Below are 20363 nucleotides of genomic sequence, written 5' to 3'. Positions count from 1 at the left end.
CAGAGTGAGACTCTGTCTCAAAAAAAAAAAAAAAAAAAAAAAAAAACCACAAACTAGCGAATTGAATCCAAGTACTTATCAAAAAAATAATCCACCACGACCAAGGGGGCTTCATCCCCGAGATGCAGGGGTGGTTCAACATACATAAATCTATAAATGTAATTGACCACATAATAAGAAGCAAAAACAAAAACCATATGATACTCTCATTAGATGCAGAAAAAGCATTTGACAAAATTCAACACCCTTTTATGATAAAAACGCTTAACAAAATAGGCGTAGATGGAACCTACCTAAAAATGATACAAGCCATATATGACAAACCCACAGCCAACATCATTCTGAATGGGAAAAAGTGAAAGCACTCCCACTTAGAACTGGAACCAGACAGGGCTGCCCACTGTCCCCATTACTTTTCAACATAGTATTGGAAGTCCTCGCGAGAGCTATCAGGCAAGAGAGCAAAATCAAGGGAGTCCAAATAGGGAAGGAAGAGATGAAACTCTCACTTTTTGCTGATGATATGATGTTATATCTGGAAAACCTCCAGGATTCAACCATGAGACTCCTGGAATTGATTAATGAATATAGCAAAGTCTCAGGCTACAAAATTAATATACACAAATCAGAGGCATTTATATATGCCAATAACAGTCAATCGGAAAACCAAATTAAAGACTCAATACCCTTCAAAATAGCAACAAAGAAAATAAAATATCTAGGTATATACCTAACTAAAGAGGTAAAGGACCTCTATAAGGAAAACTATGAAACACTGAGAAAAGAAATAGCAGAACTTGCAAATAGATGGAAAACTATATCATGCTCATGGATCGGAAGAATCAATATTGTTAAAATGTCTATACTACCCAAAGTGATCTACAGATTCAATGCAATCCCTATTAAACTACCAACATCATTCTTCACAGACGTAGAGAAAATAATTATACACTTTGTATGGAATCAGAGAGGACCCCGTATAGCAAAAGCAATTTTAAGCAACAAAAACAAAATGGGAGGTATTAATTTGCCAGACCTCAAACTATACTACAAGGCCGTGGTTCTTAAAACAGCCTGGTACTGGCACAAGTACAGGGACACAGACCAGTGGAACACAACAGAAAATCCAAATATAGAACCATCCTCATATAGACACCTAATTTTTGACAAAGCAGGAAAGAATATACTCTGGGGACAAGAATCCCTATTCAATAAATGGTGCTGGGAGAATTGGTTAGCCACTTGTAGAAGACTGAAACAGGACCCACAGCTTTCACCTCTCACAAAAATCAAATCACGGTGGATAACAGACTTAAACCTTAGGTGTGAAACGATTAGAATTCTAGAAGAAAACGTAGGAAAGACTCTTACAGACATTGGCTTAGGCAAAGAATTTATGAAGAAGACTCCTAAGGCAATCACAGCAGCAACAAAAATAAATGAATGGGACCTGATTAAATTAAAAGGCTTCTGCACAGCCAAAGAAACAGTCACGAGAATAAACAGACCACCTATAGAATGGGAAAAAATTTTTGCATACTACACATCAGATAAAGGACTGATAACAAGAATCTATTTAGAACTCAGGAAAGTCAGCAAGAAAAAATCAAACAACCCTATCAAAAAGTGGGCAAATGACATGAATAGAAATTTCTCAAAAGAAGATATAAGAATGGCTAACAAACATATGAAAAAATGCTCAACATCCCTAATTATCAGGGAAGCGAAAATCAAAACCACAATGAGATATCACTTAACCCCAGTGAGAATGGCCTTTATCAAAAAGTCCCAGAACAACACATGTTGGCGTGGGTGTGGAGAGACAGGAACACTAATACACTGCTGGTGGGACTGCAAACTAGTGCAACCCCTGTGGAAAGCATTATGGAGATACCTTAAACAGATTCAAGTAGACCTACCATTCGATCCAGCAATCCCATTATTGGGCATATACCCAAAGGAACAAAAGTCATTCTATGATAAAGACACCTGTACTCGAATGTTTATAGCAGCACAATTCACAATTGCAAAGATGTGGAAACAACTCAAATGCCCATCAATTCATGAATGGATTAGTAAATTGTGGTATATGTATACCAAGGAGTATTACTCAGCTATAAGAAATAACGGTGATGTGACATCTCTATGGTTCTCCTGGAGAGAGTTGGAACCCATTATATTAAGTGAAGTATCCCAAGAATGGAAAAACAAGCATCACATGTACTCACCAGAAAATTGGTTTCCTTGATCATCACCTAAATTCACATCTGGGAATGATATCAATCGGATATCAGACTGAGGTGGGGGGTGGAGGAGGGGATGGGGGTATGCCTACATAATGAGTGCATTGTGCACCGTTTGGGGAATGGTAACACTTGAAGGTGCTGACTCGGGAAGGGGGGGGTGGGGAAGGGAGGGATATATACCTACATGATGGGTGCAACGCGCACTGTCTGGGGAATGGACAAGCCTTGAGCTTTGACTTGGGGGGAAAGGTGGTACATGGGCAACGTATGTAACCTGAAATTCTGTATCCCCCATAATAATAATCTGAAATAAAAAAAAAATAATAAAAAAAAGAACTTTTCTGAAATAAATATAACATGAACTCTCCAGAGGAACATGGTGGTATTTCAATTTATTATTTTGATATTATTCTCACATCAAATCTCCTCCAAAACTTCTTCCAAGATTTCAAAGTTTTTGCACTAACTTTATTAATAGATTACATACTCTGGAGGGTAGATTCCACTTGAAAGCTTGGTAGCTTTATTTAAAAGCATTATTCAACTGGGAAGAGGGTGGGAGTAGAAATGGATATTACAGATTGCTATAATTTAAGAAATCAAAGAGAACTTGGGTATTACTTAAAATATTGATTTTTCAAGGAGATTTTGACTAACAGACTAGGAAACTGCTATCAAACCTACTGAAAACAAATTATCTAACAGTAGGACCCAGTAAATTAAGTTAGCAAATAATCTCAAAGTGTTTTTAATTGAAACATTCCTCATGCTTACTTTTGAGAAACAGTACCTTTTGGGAAGTAAGACTCTCAATCTACATGTAGGAAAATAGAAAGTCAATTAAGCCAATTAACTTGTCAAGGAGGCAGAGTACATTCTCATATATTCAATAGTTTAACATTGGACTGATTATCCGTAAAGAACATTATACGTTTGAAAACTCAGTGTTGGACACATGGGAGTTTTGATAGTATTCTTTGTTCCTTACACATTATTGCAAATATTATTTTGTATCAAGTCAATGTTTTATTTAAAATTTATTTTGTGAGTAATCCTACATTTTACTGTCCGTAGATGCTAAGCTTCAGAATACAAGTACATTATTAGAATAAAGGTTATAATTAGTTATTTAAAATTTAGTCATAAAAATAATAGTGTATGGAATCATATTATAAAAACAAAATCACACACAAAACTACTGAAAACAAATGAAAAGTAAACCACATGAAAGTATATAGTGGTTTTGTCCATCTTATTCTTTCATATCCTCAACACTTAGAATTAACGCTAAGCACATGAAGACACACAATAAATATATGTTGAATAAAAAACATTGTTGAAACAAAACAGTAATTCAAATTACCCTGACCTATCATCACCATACCTTATACGTATTGAAATATCACTTTTTACTCCATGAATATGTATTAATACAAGTATTGTATTTCAATTAAAAAATAAAATAATTAAAAATTAAAACATTAATTTCCATAGTAATCATTAGATGCTAATCAAAAGAAGATAACATTTTTGCATATATAAAGTGGGCAAGGATGAAAAACCTCATCATTTCTGGCAAAGGTTCACGGAAGCAGGCACCACTATATGCTGATATAATAAAGAAAAACAAATCAGAGAAGTGATCAAAAATTCATGAACAAACTGTTTACCATATGGGAAAAAAATGACAAGGGAGGAACGGTTTAATAGCTTGTGGCACCATGTAGCTACTGAAAATGTTTTAAGATAATTTAATGACATTGAGGAAGTGTATGCAGTTTCTTATTAAGGGGACAAAGTAGGCTATAAAACAGCATTTTGCATATGTATACTTTTATTAATAATATCTATAGAAAAACAATGAATGCTTGACAACACAATAATGGATATCATACCTTTCTGTCTTTTCAATGTTTCTGACAATGAAAATATATTATCTGTCCAATCAGAAATTGAATAAAAACAATTTTTTTAAAAAGGAAACTATTTTAAAATATAGGTCACACATGGTCACAACAGATGTTAGTGACTAAATAATAATGGGCAAAACACAGATTTAATGGAAAGATTCCAGATTCTTCCGGAGGAATTGACAGCTAGCTCCTTCTGGAGCATGAAGCCAATAAACGATAGATATTTTCTCTATATTGAGGAAAGCAGGCACATTACTAAGGCATATGGGCAAGAACATGGAGATAGAAAAAGTCTGAGAATCAGTGAAATTTTTAGTAGAATCCAGAGAATCCATATCCTTCATAGCATGATGGGTGGCAGCTGTACCTGTAGCCTCCATAACCACAGCCATAGCCCAGGCCACCAAAGGCTGCACAGCCATAGCCCTGGCCTCCGTAGTAACTGCCATAGTAGCTCATGGTGTCAGGAATTAGAGCTTTGGTTTGATGCGAAAGATGATTTTCCTGAGTGTGGGTGTTCCTAGCTTCTGAGCATGATTCTATTTTCTCAGTAGTGGGTGTGGTAAACAATGACAGGTAATCTCATTTCTACATAATAGAATAATTTACAATCTAATAATTGTTTAAAAATTGTTCTTTTCTGACTTAATAAAGAGTCCAAACTTTTATTAAAAGACTTTTAGCAATAATTATTTTTAATGAGTTGGCATTCCTAAGAACAAAATGTTTCCAAGATGAAAAATGATTATGGCCTCTTCAAAAGCCAGGCTGGTGTTCTAATTAAAAATGTTTAATCTGGTTGATAGCTTCCAGTAGCCCTGTAATTACATAACCTCAGACTGCTTTCCTTGTTAATTTGCATTCCATTGTTGTGGTTCCTGGCCATTCCCAGAACCCAAGGTCTTTTCTCCATGGTGGTCAGGGCATAGTCTCAAAGTCATTAGTGATTTCCAGATAGTCAAATTTAGAGGAAACTGGTTTTTTGAGTCATTTGTACTTTCCTTGGCATTTAGCATCACTGCCCTCCCCATCCATTTACTCTTTTGTAAAGCTTTCACCCTTAATTTCTATGACAAACATTCAATTAGCTTCCTCTGCCAAATCCTTGTTAGCTTCATCCCAATTTCTTATTTACCTATTAACTCTAAAAGTGTACCTTTTCCTCCATACTCAATGTATATATTTTCCCATGGAATTTCATTTAATATTGTTATTCATAACAGTGCTTACACCAAGACTTTCAAAAGGCCTCTCTAAACTTCAACTCCATGTATATGGCTACTTATTGGATGTCTGCGATTCAAACACACAAATTCCATGTCCAGTAGTAGGGAACTCATCTTTTCTTACAAAACTGCCTCATTTCTGTGTATCATTCAAGCCATTTATTTGGATATGATCTTGGAATCCTTTCTTATATTTCATAAATATTTCCCCCACTTTGGCCACCAGTTTATGCTGAGTTGGTCACCAACTGAACCATGTAAATGATTTTCCATCAATATTGCTGCTGTCTATTCACTGTTACCACTTAATTCAGTACTCTTTCACTCTCTTCTGGATTACTGTAGGAGCTTCCCACTGGTCACACTGCCCCGAGGGAGAGCCCTCCTCTGATTTGTTCTCCTTACTGAGTCCAAATTATCATTCTAAAAAATAACTCTGATCATTGCATTTTCCAGCCATTTTATTTCTTAGCCATTAGCTAAAAGATTAAACTCCTTAAATTCACAAAGAAGATTTTTCATCACCACATTTATATTTCTCTGTCCTGGTTACTTACACTCTACCATGTATTTCCTTTTACTCCACACGTAAGTAACAACATGGGACATCGACCTACCGCGTGCTTTCAAAACTATGGGAGCTGTTCCTTCATTCTGGAATCCTCTTTTGTACTTCTCTACCCATCTTCCTCTGAACCATTCTTTAAAACATAGGTCAAGTGTCACCTTCTCAAACAATACTTCAAGGATATCCACAGCTATTATATTGCCACCTCAGCCAGATTTAGAAAACTCTTCGAAGTGCTGCCCAATGCCCTGGACAAATTCTATCCTTGCATTTCATTAGCTTTTAGTATACTAATTAATTTTTTTACCTATCATCTCCATTATACTCTCTACTCTGTGAGGGCAGGAACATTTATTATGACCACATTTTATAATTTTTGTGGCTGGAATAGAGTAGGCAATAGACTTTTTGTTGAATGAATAAATTAATAAATGGAAAGGCCTGTGAAAAACAAATTCTATGCAATTGCTGCCTTTTGAATCTCATGGGTTTTATATTCTTCTACTGTCAACACTGCTAAACACCAATAAGGTTTATTTATTTCCATGTTCTTATATCCAATAAGATTTATTTATTTACTTATGTCCTGCTCTATTAGGTGATCTAAATTGAAATCAAAGAATAATACTGGAAATTTTATTTTTTATGATAATTGGCCTCTTAGACCTCCTGGGTAGGTGAGTTGGCAGCTCCATAGGTATGAATGTCTCAACATGTCCTCTAACAAATATATAGACCAACAAAAAGAAAAATATAAAATCACATAGATTCTATGCTTTCAACACAACTACAAGATGGACCACACCACAAACTACAAATTAGAAAAAGAGATAGACAAAAGAAGCATAAATTTCTAGTGGAGATATTTCTTCAGTAAAACAACATCCAGAAAAAAAAAATGCCCAGAAGCAAGAACAAGGACACAGAGTGCCAAGGACTGAACAAAAATTGCCACAGAAAAACCTTTCCCATGAGGAAATACTATTATATTAAAAAATAACAAATTGGTGGATCAGAGCAGACTACAAGGGAGTACTTAAGAGAATACAGAAATAGAGACCCTCTCAAAGAGTCAGTCTTTGAGAGGGAATGATTCTGGAAAGAATAATGTAGGAAGGAAGGAGGTGCCCTTTGCAAACTTCATAGTGAAGAATAACGGTGTGATGAGAAAATGTACAACCCAAGCAGAGAGAAGAAAAAAGATTGAGGAATAAACTACTAATTCCCCTTGAAGTAAAGCTATGGCAATTAATTAACAATACTTGATACACTAAAGCAAGAGGACATACCTAAAGTAGCAATATCAAAATAAACCTCAAACCACCAGCCCTATCCACAAACTCAGAGGTGCAAGCAGTGTTCATCTATACAAAGTGCTATAATAAGAAGAAAAAATGATTATCAAGCATTCATTTGATAACTCCCCTACAAAAAAGAAGGAGGAGGAGGGAAGGAAAAGAAAAGCAGAAGAAAACTGTGTGTAAATATAAATGTATGTAAATGTAAAATACTATACATTGAATTAAATATTATCAAACAAAAATTTGGGGGTATTAAAAAAAGCCATGAATCAGAAATGCAAAATGAAAAAATGGATGAAAATGTACAAGAAATAGGAAAAAATAAAATTTGTGTTGAAAAATTTAGAAAAGAAATAGAAGAAAAGAATAAAATGACATCAGTATGGAGACCAGGTTCGAGATGACTAAAGAAGAATGGATTCAAATTAAAATGTAATATGGCATTGAATAAAAGCAGAAAAACAATAAAGACAATGAATATGTGGCTGATAAAGAAATAAAAATAAAGAGAATGTGGGAAAATGGAAGACAAGAAAAAAATCCAACTTACACGTTAGTGGAGTTTGTGACAAAAGAGAAAAAATGGGTCAGAGTAGTATTCAAAATTATAATCACATAATAGTTTCTAAAATTAAAAGAAAGCTTCATTAGACATATTTATCACCTGGGAAAACTGACTCACAACAAATAACTTCGAGATATAAGTTAAAAATTCTGGAGATGAATAGTGATGGTTGCATAATAATGAGAATATAATTAACGCCATTAAAATGTGCACTTAAAATGATTAAAATGGTAAAATTTATGTTGTATATATTTCACCATAATAAACAAAATAGACTTCAAAGGTAAAGAAAAAAAATTTCAGGGCATCCAGGAAAAGATCAAATAACTTAAAACCAAAAAAGAATTAGACCTTCGTCAGACTTTTCAAAAGCAATATGCAAAGCAAGGCAATAAATCTGTAACATTTTCCAAAAAACTCAAAGGAAGCAAACATGAACATTTTAACGTGGGGATTTTGTATTTAACCATTTTGTACTTCAAATATCCCAGTTGTAGAATAATAAAAAAAAAACAGTTAACAAAGCAAGAACCTGGGAAATACAAGACTCACAAACCCCTCTTGATTATCAGCTGATGATTCAACAGAAATAACTGAGGAAACTTTGGCAAAGAACTTGTACTGAGAATTTCATTAATTAATTAATTTATTTATTTTCAGAGACAAAGTCTCACTCTGTCCCCCAGGCTGGAGTGCAGTGATGTGCTCACAGCTCACTACAGCCTTGAACTCCTGGACAAAGTGATCCTCCTGCCTCAGCCGCTCAAGTAGCTGGGACTACATGCATGCACCACCACGCCCAGATAATTTTTTTTATTATTTTTTTTAGAGCCGAGGTCTCACTATGTTGCTCAGGCTGGTCTTGAGCTCCTGGCCTCAAGCAATCCTCCTTCTTGGCCTCTCAAAGGTCTTGGATTACAGGTGTCAGCCATCACAACCAGCCTAATATTTAACATATATAATTTTTGATCTAAGACTACACTGATAAAAGGATAAGAGTAAAAGAATAATACATAAATATTATATGGCATAAGAAAGTAAAAATAATTCAAATAAAAATAAAGGAGGAGGAAAAGTACAGATTTTATTTGATTGTTGAATAAGAGGTGATAGTGTTTGGTACTGAAAACTGAAAAATCAAATAGTAAAAGTTTAAATAAGAAAATGAGGGACTAAGGACATTTTTATAAGAAAATATATAATTAGCTGTTGGGTAACCACTAAAATAACAATCAAAACCTTTCTGGATATCAAAAAATTTATAAAATGTTGAGTAAAAGAAGCACAACATATAGATGCAGAAGCATAGCAAATATAACAATACATAATTTTCAGAGCTTACATCAAACATAAGTCAATAAATGTGAACAAACTTAACTTCTCAATTAAAATAAAACAATTATTAATTGGACTCACAAGGAGAGAATCACTATGTTCAAGAGAAACATCTAAAACCAAATGATTAAGAAAGTCTAAAAATAAAACTACATGCAAATTAAATAAAAATGACATACTGCGATACACCTATTAGAATAGATAAAATTCTAAAAACTGACTATTATCAATTGCTGGCAAGTATGCAAAACACCAAGAACTCTCATTTTTTATCTAATACTACACTGACAATAAGAATTCTATGCTGGTAGGAACGCAAAATGGTTCAGTCACTTTAGAAGACAGTTTGGCAGTTTCTTAAAAAGCTAAACCTACTCTTACCATATAATTGAACAATTGCATTCCTTGATATTTACTCAACCGATTTGAAGACTCCCTACTCAAAAACCTGCATGTGAATATTTTTAGCAGCTTTATTTATAACTCCAACAATTGGAAACAATGTCTTCATTAATTGTGAATGGATAAACAAACTGTCGTATCCTCATACAGTGCATTGAAAATATTAAAAATAATTGGACTACTAAGAAGAAAAGACAAATCATAAATTACTATTACTAAGTGAAAGAAGCCATCTGGAAAGGTAATATATTATATATGGTTTCAATTATATGACATTCTGGAAAAGGTAAAGTGACTGTAGTTGATAAAGTTAACATACATAGGATACATAACATATATACATATACATATAAAAATATATATATGCATGAAGGTATGGGTTAACCATTCTGACACTTCTTTGAGAAGAAACAGGGAAAGACAGTACGAAATACCAGCACTAATAAATAGCCACAAGCCCCAGAAGTTTCAAAGACTAGTCTTCCAAAAACTCAAAGACATAATCCTTATGCAACTTAAATTGTTCCAGAACATTGAAAATGAATGAAGCCTCCAAATACGTTTTATGAAATGAGTTTACCATTTATTTAAATCAATAATGACAGCACACACATCAAAAGAAAATTATTGACCAATATAACTTATGAATATTTATGCAAAAATAATAAATAAACCATTAGCAAATAGAATCCAATACTATGACAAAAATATATGAAGAAACGAGATTTATTTTAAGGATAGAAGTTGTACCAATATATTCATTAGTATAATACATCATATTGACACAGTCAAGAATAATCATATTACTATTTCCGTAAATGCTGAATAACTTTTGACAAGTTTCAACACTTATTCCTGATAAAAACTACTTAAGAAAATAGGAATTGATGGATAACTTCTTAACATAATAAAATTGTCTTAAACTCAATATCTTAAGTTAACTGTGAAACCCTAGAGGCATTTCAACCAAGATCAGGAGAAAGGTGAGGAGCTCACTATATTCACCACTATTAAACCTTGTTGTGTAGATATTAACTAATGCAGTTGGGCAAGAAATATCAGAGAAGTAAGAATTGGAAAAGAATAAAAGAAAGTAAAACTACTTCTATTTGCAGAAAACATGATAGCATACCTGGTAAATTCCTTGAAGATCAATGATACATTTTACTTAAAAACTAAAATAATTCATTAAGCAACAGGATTTAAAATTACCACAGAAAAATAAATAGTTTTTATCTATACAAAGAAGAAAAAGATGTCATGATACAGAAACCACTGTTTACAAAAGTAACAAAGAGTACCAAATACTTCAGAATATATTTAACAAAAAATTTTCAAAACCTACAGTAATATTTAAAAGTATAATTGAATAAACTGAGGAAACATTCTCTTTTCATGGAATGGGTGATTCACTATCATAAGGATGTAAGTTTTCTCCAAGTTAATTTATAAATTCAATTCAATGTCAATAAAATGACTTATGTTTCTTATTTTTTTTACTCTACCTGATTTTATTTTATTTATTTAAATTTTTAATTATTATGAGTACCTAATAGTTCTATACATTTGTAGGGTACATGTGATATTTTGATACAGGCATACAATATGTATTAATCAAATCAGGGGTTTCCATCACCTCAAACATTTATCATTTCTTTGTGTTAGAAACATTCCAATTCCACTCTTTTAATTATTTTAAAGTATACATTAACTTATTGTTGACTATAGTCACTTTGTTGTGCTATCAAATATTGTTCATTCTAACTAACTATATATTTGCGCCTGTTAAACATCTCTACTTTATCTCCCCCCTTCTACCCTTCCTAACCTCTGATAATCATCATTCTACATGAGATCAATTGTTTTAACATTTAGTTTCCACATATGAGTGAGAATCTGCGAGAGTTGTCTCTCTATGCTTGATGTGTTTAACTTAACATAACTTTGTCCTGTTCCATCCATGGTGTTGCAAATGGCAGGATTTCATTCATTTTATGTCTATGTAATATTTCATTGTGTATATGTGCCACAATTTTTTTTATCTGTTCATCAGTTTCTTATTTTTTATGGACATAGATGAATTGACATCAAACTTTATCTGGAAAAATAAATATACAAGCTATACAAGAACAGCCAGGAAAATAAAAATTTAAAAAGCCTGCAGAGAAATTTTAGTTCTACCAGATATTAAAACATGATACAGGCCTCTGTAATTAAAGCAATATGGTACTGATACATAAACAAAAAGACATAGGAATAAAAGAAAATCCAGATATAAAGCCAAATTATATGAAAATTTGGTGTATGATAAGTTAGGCACTTCAATTCATTTGGTAAAAATGGAATTTTTAATAACTAATGCCTGGGCAATGAGATAGCCATATCTAAAAGATAAAAAAGGTAAAGTAAATTCATACCTCCCCCTGACACACAAGTAACCATCTCCAACTCCATCAGAGTTCAAAATATAACAAACCACACAGTGTTAAGATAGAGTATGAGTAAAAGCCTATATAAATTAGGTATGTGTTAATAATAAAAGGTTTTCTGACACTGACTCAAAAACCTGAGGCAATAAATAAAATAAGCGCTAAATTTTGTTTTAAATTTGAATTTTTATTAAAATTTATGCACAAATTTATATGTGTGTGTATTAGTGTATGTACATTTCTCTCTGTTTCATTCTCTCTCTCTATATATACATATATATTTGTTGGCAAGAACATAGTAAGGAAAGTAAAAAGAAAACAAATGACAAACAAAGAGAAAAATATGCAATGTAATGTCACAGATAAAAGGATCATATTCTTAACATATAATAATGAACTTTGAGTATTGAAGTAAAACTACAATGGGCAAAATATGAGCAGATAATTCAACAAGAGGATATAAAATGTTTAACAAGCATAACAAAAGATGTTCAACCTCACTCATAACAACAGAAATACAAATTAAAACTAATTTATGGGCCGGGCGCGGTGGCTCACGCCTGTAATCCTAGCACTCTGGGAGGCCGAGGTGGGTGGATCGCTCAAGTTCAGGAGTTCGAGACCAGCCTGAGCAAGAGCGAGACCCCGTCTCTACTAAAATAGAAAGAAATTATATGGACAACTAAAAATATATATAGAAAAATTAGCCGGGCATAGTGGCACATGCCTGTAGTCCCAGCTACTCGGGAGGCTGAGGCAGGAGGATTGCTTGAGCCCAGGAGTTTGAGGTTGCTGTGAGCTAGGCTGACGCCACGGCACTCACTCTAGCCTGGGCAACAAAGTGAGACTCTGTCTCAAAAAAAAAAAAAATAAAATAAAATAAAACTAATTTATGTACCATTTCTCACCTATCAGTTTAGAAAAATTTAGAGATATGACAATGTGTTTTCTTGGCAAGGCTTGTCAGAAATAGTCCTTCTTGTACATTGTGGATGGGAATGCAAACTGGTAAAATCCAAATGGAGCGTGTGGTAGGAAGAATAATGGCCCCACTAGAATGTCCATACACTAGTGCTCATAATCTCTAAGTTTGTTAGCTTACATGGCCAGAGAGACTTCACAGATGGAATTTAAAATGGGGAGTTATCCGGGAAGGCCCAGTATTATCACAAGTCCTTCAAAGCAGAGAACCCTCCCTGCTGCAGAGAACCAGAGAGATAGCGGCATGAGAAGGACGCTGTATGCCATTGCTGGCTTTGAAGGTGGAGGGAGGGTGCCATGGGACACAACATGTGGGCAGTCCCAAAGCTGGAAAAGACAAGGAAACTCACAATAGAAGAGATGCAGTGCTACCAAGTCTGTGTTGGGCATCTGACCCATAGAACTGTGGGATAATAAATATGTGCTGTTTAAATGACCAAGGATATATCAATATATTACAGCAGCAATAGAAAACTAATACATGAGAGAAATTGGCAATAATTACCAATGCATAAACTTGTGCATAAGCAATGCTTCTTCATGAATTTACCCTGAAGATACACCTTTAGCAATAGCATGTACCTTTAGCGCACGTACAATGTTTTTCATTACACCATCACTTATAATCACAAAGCATGAAGAAACCTGGGTGTCCATACATAAGAGAATGGGTGAACCCACCCTGGTATAGTCACAAAATGGAGAATCATTCAACTTTAAACACTGAAAAATTTAAATGAGTAAAGAATATATCTTGAAATTGATATGTAATGATTGCCAGGAAACATTTTTAAGTGAAAAAAGCAAAGAACAATAGTATGCTACCTTTTGTGTAAGAAATATAAAGAAGAAAATATATATTTATTATATTATTTGTGTGTGAGGGGATGGAAGGATGAACCGCAAACCAATCAGGTTGGTCATCTATAGATGAAGACTGTGGGGAAAGTGGAAAGAGAAGAAGATAATAATGGGATGGAAGGAAAGGATTCTGAGCTCTGATACAATGGATTTTTTCTTTTGCCTTTTCTTGAAATATATTTTTGTAATCACACAGTGGATACCCCTTTCTGTATGATTTATCTAGTTTAATATATTGTCTGTGAGTTTCCCCCGCATTGCTGAGAGTAGCAATATTTTGTTCCTTATCATTGCTGTGTGGAAATATGCCCCAGGGTATTTATCTATTCTGAAATATTTATTCTGGAAATTTAACTTTTTCCAGCTTGGGGTTACTGTGAATAAAACTACTATATGAGTGTCCTTAAATATTTTTTTTGGTGAGCATATGCATTAATTTCTGTTGAATGCATTCCCAGGAGTGGAGCCGCTGTGTAATAGAAAATATGTACGTTCGGCTTTAATAAATATGGCCAGTTTCCTAAAGTGCTTGTACTAATTCATAATCTCAGTGGCAATGTGCAAAAGTTACTGTTACTCTATATTCCTACCTACGTTTAACAAAATATTGTTAGTTCTTTCGATTTTTGCCTTTCTGATGTGTGCATAGTACTATTTGCCACTCAGATTTTAATGTACATGTTTCTGATGACAAATGGTATTGAACACCTTTATATATGCTAACTGAGCATTTGGATATCTTTTATGAAATGGATTTTCAATGCTTTTGCAAATTTAAAAAATTGTGTTATTAGATTTTTTCTTATTGAATTTATAGGTTATCAGTATAAGTAATACATGCTAGATCCACCTAACTGCATCAAATATCTTTTCCCTGTTTATGATAGACCTTTTCAATTATTTTTCGGCAAACAGGAACTTAGATGTTCTTAATATTTTTTTTCCCTTAGGATTGTCTCAGTTATTGGAGTTTCTTTGCATTCCCATATAAATTTTAAAATCACCTTGGTAATGTCTACAAAAATTTCTGCTGGAGTTCTTTTATTATAGTTGAACTGAATCTATAGATCAAAGTTGGCAGAACTGTAAATAATAATTCTTCCAATACACAATCATGATGTATTCTTCCTTATATTTAGAACTCTTAAGTAATGTTTTAAAGTTTTACTGTTCAGAGGAATTGCACATTTTTGTTATATTTAATAGGTTTGCACTCACAAAGTTTTGAGTTATAAAACAGATTCTGATGATACATAAGTCATATTTAGCATAAACATTACTAATGAAGAGCAAAGGACAAAAAAATAAGAGCAATAGTACTCTCTGTATCAGTTAGGGACCTCTAATTATTAACTACAGTTCTCAGAATCGTCTTTTCCACAACAGACCCATTTTTCTTTCCAAGTCAGCAAAAGCTAATGAAATGACTGCCTCTGGAGAGGAGTCCTTAGCAATGTTCAACAAAAACACAGACCTGTGGCCACTACAACTACAACAAACATTTAGCATCCCCCAACTCTAACCGGATTAACACGAATTCTTACACAAAAGTCCTATTTGCCATCTGGCCTTAAATTGTATTTAATATTACATTTTATTTTATGTACTCTTTTAATATATTGAATTATGTTTATGATTTTCTGATGGTAAGGTTTCCTTTGAATCTCCAAATGAAGCTCACTCGGTTGTGAATTATTACCTATTTCATATACTGCTAAATTAAATTTGTTTATATATTCTTTTACATATATGCTAATGAGAAATATTGGCTTGTCCTTTTCCCTGCAGGTGATATTATAATATTTCTGTATTGAGAGTTTGCTAACTTCAAAAACATCTATAGAAGTGTTCCCTCTTATTCTCTGAAAGAGAAAATGTTAAGAATTCACCAGGGAAACCATCTGGCCTTAAATTTATGTTTTCTGGCAAAGTTTTTAATTGTAGATTAAATTTCTATATGAAATATGGAGCTATTGAGATCTTTGTTTCTTCTTGGGTCCATTTTAAGTTAATTTAGTAGGACAATGTATGTTTAAGCCATAATAAATAGGTTTTATTTGGTTTTAATTTCTTTTATATGAAATATTTTAAACATATATTAAAAAAAAAAGAATAAATATACCAAATACATGTCCATCTCCTTGATTTAATAATTGCTAATTTTTTTTACATTTGTTCATAAGGTTTTATTAATTAGCTTTAACATTAATAATACAATAATTCAAAGGTAAAATTTATTTCTCTTTTAAACAAGATTTTCATGTAATAATATGGATAGTAAAGAAAGTGTTAATTTTTGATATAATTTCATTTTTATTTTCTGAAGTGTTCTAAAATAATTTACATGTAAACTCAAACTTTTTCTTATCATTTTCCTTTGAAATTATCAAGATAATTTCCAAGGAATAGTATATTAAAAAATTAAACTGAAGTTTGACTATCATTACAGAATCATCTTTAACTCTTAGACCTATAATTTCTATGTTTGCCTGGAGAAGAAAATCTAGATATTGGTAATGTTAAGGATGATGAGGAGGAGAAAGATGAAGGAGAAGAAGGTGATAAAGAAAAGCTGAAAAAGAGGAAAAGAAGGAGGAGGAGAAAGAGATAATTATGACATAAAATATATTGGTAAATTCCTTAGATATAAGAAGAAAATATTGGCATATTTGGTGATTATTAATACATCACAGCACATGTATTTGATAAAAGGATCCAAGCTCAAAACACTTTTACTACATCAGAAAAAGTTTATTATCAGATATCAAATATTTAAAGGCAAATTTGCTACACTGTAATGACTCTCCATCCAACATAGGGGCAGATCCCTGAAAAATGCCACTAACCAAATGCCTACATTAGTCCCTCAAGTTTTCTTCACACAATTGTTAGAAACGAGGTGATCCAAATAGCGGTTCAATTATCAAGACAGGATGAAAGAAGCAGGAAGATCACGGAATAAAGTTTTCTAGAAGAATCAGGGTGTCATGGAAGTCTAAATCCACGAACTGTAAATGTTCAAGCATTTATTCAATAGAAGCCAGAAGACCAGCATCTTCCATAGCAGGATGGGCGGCAGCAGCCGTATCCGTAGCCTCCGTACCCAGAGCCGAACCCGTAGCCTCCGTAGCCACAGCCGTAGCCCAGTCTGCGGAAGCCACATCCACAGCCGTAGCCATAGCCCAGGCCACCGAAGCCTCCACAGCCGTAGCCCAGGCCTCCGTAGTAGCTGCCGTAGTAGCTCATGGTGTCAGGAGTGGTGAGTTTGGTCTGGTGTTGTAGGTCAGTTCTGCGAGTGTGACTGCACAGGGACATTTATATACACTCTGACGGATGTGGAAAGCCACACCTCTAAATGTCATCCACTAGAACGTAGTACTTGAAAACTATGCCAACTATTTCGTTTCATAACACCGAGCCAAGTCTCCCACTAGTATATGAAACTAGTTATTTAAAAATTATGCCACATGTTTTATTTTCTGCTCCATTTAGATTCCTACAAAAATGTTTTGCCTCTAATAAAATGTTATTGTGGTTATAATCCCCATACATGTGTGAGTTTCTGAGTTTCAAACTCCATAAACAAATCTCTATAGCTTCAAGTATTCTTCATAACGCAGCACATGACATTGCGTTTGCCCTCTAATTACACTCTTTGCTTTGACATTCCATAACTGCTGAATCTTTTCTAGGCCAAGGGTGTTGTCTTAATTCTGCCGAGAATTCACATAAGTTGAACCATAATTGTTCCCTGAAATGCAAGCCTATAAAAAAATGGCAATCAACTATGATATATGTCTTAATACAATGTACTTTTAAAGTCAGATGAGAACTGCATTTGGTAGTGCAATGATGATATTCAATTTTTTAAAGAGCCACAAATCGATGTCAAAGGAATTTCTCAAGCATCATTCATCATATAATGTCAGCCTGCTTGGGATGTACCATTGAAGATTGCATAGAGAAAGCTCCTGCTAATCTCTTATAAATAGATCTGTGATCATAAACTTATTTTTATTCCAGATTCTAAAGTCCTTCCTATCATAGGACCATATAATTACAGAATTAAAGAGACTCAAGACATACTGCATTTCAATGTCCTGCCTTTTACCAATGATAAAACTGTGATTCAGAGAGACAAGCAGAACTATGCAACTATGATCTTTAGTGGTAGGTAGGACTAAAACCTAAGTATTTCATTCTTGGCCTTAGTTCAGTAGGTAAATTTGAAATTAAAGAAATGATTGTAGGTTAGGGAGCTTCTTCTCTCACAATGTCCAGCTGCCTTATATTTCTGTTTATGCCATGGTTTATTCATACCATCATTCTAAATAAACACAAGTGACATAAAATCAGTTAATAGGCATGCTCAGATACTTCTGCTTTTAAAAAGTCAAAATAATTGAATATTATAAAGAGTATAGATGATTTTTGAACTTTGTTTATACTTATTAAACTTGTTTCCCTTGCCAGTTTATTGAGTGCAATGTAATTAGGTACTTACACATTTCCATATTGATGGTGCTTTGCAATCTGCAAATTGAAGGAAATTATTAATGGGAAATTACTGCCCTATTTAAATCTGCTTCAGTTATAAGAATTTAGTTTCATTAAAATTTAAGGTAAATTAAAAATAACAATACTATTATTTTTAGCACTTGTCATGATCCAGATAAAGCCAGATTTTTTTTGCCCAATAGGGAAGATATTATTGATTATTGTCAATAATAGGGAATGCCACATAATCCAACTTAGGAATTTCCTCCTATGTGTCTCTGCTTTATTTGATTCCTAAAAGCAAAATCAATCTGTAACCCTAAACTGTGCTACATGAAACATCAAGTCATCTGCCCCAAATAGCCTCCCACCAATGCTGAAAATATTAGGCTCTTTCCTAAGCACTCTAGAACTCGTGCTGTTGAAAAAACACTCTCTACAGTCTTTTGTCTTTCTGAGATACTAGTGCATTCATATTTCAAGATTTTACCAAATACCAGTATTAGAAACTCCTCTTACTCTTGTAATGATTCTTTATTATTTTCTTTAGTTATTATATATTTTACAAAATGTATTCACATAAAAGTCACCCTTATTCTGTGGTTGTGAAACAACTGTGGAAATATCAACCAACCAAACAGAAACTTCAAGGGGTAAGGGAAAAGATCCAGTTCCCTCAAAATGTCTTTCACCTCAAAAGATTGTGGGCAACAGAAAATTTGATAAGGTGGTAATACATAAGCTTTACTTTCCTCATTAATGTGCCCCCAAGAACTGCAAAATGAATGCAAGAACTTAAAAGAATTTAAAACTTAGCACTGAGTAGTTTCATTGGTAATTCAGAAAAAGAAATTTGGGAGATCATTCTCCATGGAGAGCATGCATGTAAATGATACATAGATTGGCAAAGAGCTGGATAGGATAATTATTGACTTCACCTATAAAATATAAAATATAAAATATAAAATTTCTACTTTTGATTTTTAAAGTAACAGAGATAGTATATATTTACTGAGTGATTAATACAGGCCAGGCACTATCTCAGGCCCTTTATGAGTATTAAACTCAAACTCACAATAATCCTTTATTTATTGAGCAGGGTGTCTTTTCCTCAGCATATGGTTTTGTTTGCTTTGTTGAAGATCAGTTGGTTGTAGGTATTTGGCTTTATTTCCAGATTGTCTATTCTGTTCCATTGATCTATATGTCTACGTTTACACCAGTACCATGCTGTTTGGGTTATGATCAACTTGTAGCATAATTTAAAGTCAGGCAACATAAATGCCCAGGTTTTTTCCCCTTAAGATTGCTTTGGCTCTTTGGGCTCTTTTTGATTCCATATGGACTTTAAGATTGTTTTTTCCAAGTCAACAAAAATGATGTTGGTATTTTGATAAGGATGGCATTAAACCTGTAGATTGCTTTGGACTATGTGGTCATTTTAGAGATATTAATTCTTCTGATCCATGAGCATGGGATAATTTTCCATTTGTTTGTGTCATCTATAATTTCTTTCACCAGTGTTTTGGAGTTTTCCTTGTAAAGATCTTTCACCTTAGTTAAATATATTCCTATATATATATTTTTGTAGCTATTGTAAATAAGATTGCCTTCTGGATTTGGTTCTCAGGTAGATCATTATTATATAGAAATTCTATTGATATCTGTACATTGATTTTGTATCCTGAAACTTTATTAAATTCATTTATCTAATATAAGAGTATTTTGGAAGAGTTTTTAGGGTTTTTTAGATAAAAGATCATAATCATCAGCACACAGGGATAATTAACAGAAGACATACAAATGGCCAATGAGCATATGAAAAAATGTTCAACATCACTAATCATCAGAGAAATGCAAATTAAAACCACAGTGAGACATCATATCAATCAGAATGGCTATTATTAAAAAGACAAAAAATAACACATGTTGGTGAGGATGTGAAGAAAAGGTAACTTTTACACACTGTTGGTGGGAATGTACATTAGTGCAATCTCTACAGAAAACAGCATGAGGATTTTTCAAAATCTAAAAATAGA

General features: G+C 33.3%; 2 protein-coding genes across 2 annotated transcripts; both read right to left on the bottom strand.

Annotated features, from left to right (window-relative positions):
• Positions 1 to 4388: 4388 nt before the first annotated feature.
• On the bottom strand, positions 4389 to 4618 carry LOC138385684 (keratin-associated protein 19-6-like). The gene is given in 3 exon segments (XM_069471942.1): positions 4389 to 4448; positions 4450 to 4476; positions 4478 to 4618. Coding segments are annotated over 3 exon segments (228 nt in total).
• Positions 4619 to 16857: 12239 nt separating this feature from the next.
• On the bottom strand, positions 16858 to 17073 carry LOC138386130 (keratin-associated protein 19-7-like). Its single transcript, XM_069472376.1, has one exon. It carries the CDS (start codon positions 17071 to 17073, stop codon positions 16858 to 16860), a length of 216 nt encoding a protein of 71 aa, XP_069328477.1.
• Between the last annotated feature and the right edge of the window lie 3290 nt (positions 17074 to 20363).

The sequence above is a fragment of the Eulemur rufifrons genome, chromosome 7 (assembly GCF_041146395.1).
Source record: "Eulemur rufifrons isolate Redbay chromosome 7, OSU_ERuf_1, whole genome shotgun sequence".
Taxonomy (NCBI): domain Eukaryota; kingdom Metazoa; phylum Chordata; class Mammalia; order Primates; family Lemuridae; genus Eulemur; species Eulemur rufifrons.
This window is presented reverse-complemented; position numbering and strand designations above follow the sequence as displayed.

Coding starts and splice junctions, on each gene's coding strand:
- LOC138386130 (XM_069472376.1), bottom strand. CDS start 17,073: ATGAGCTACTACGGCAGCTACTACGGAGGCCTGGGCTACGGCTGTGGA.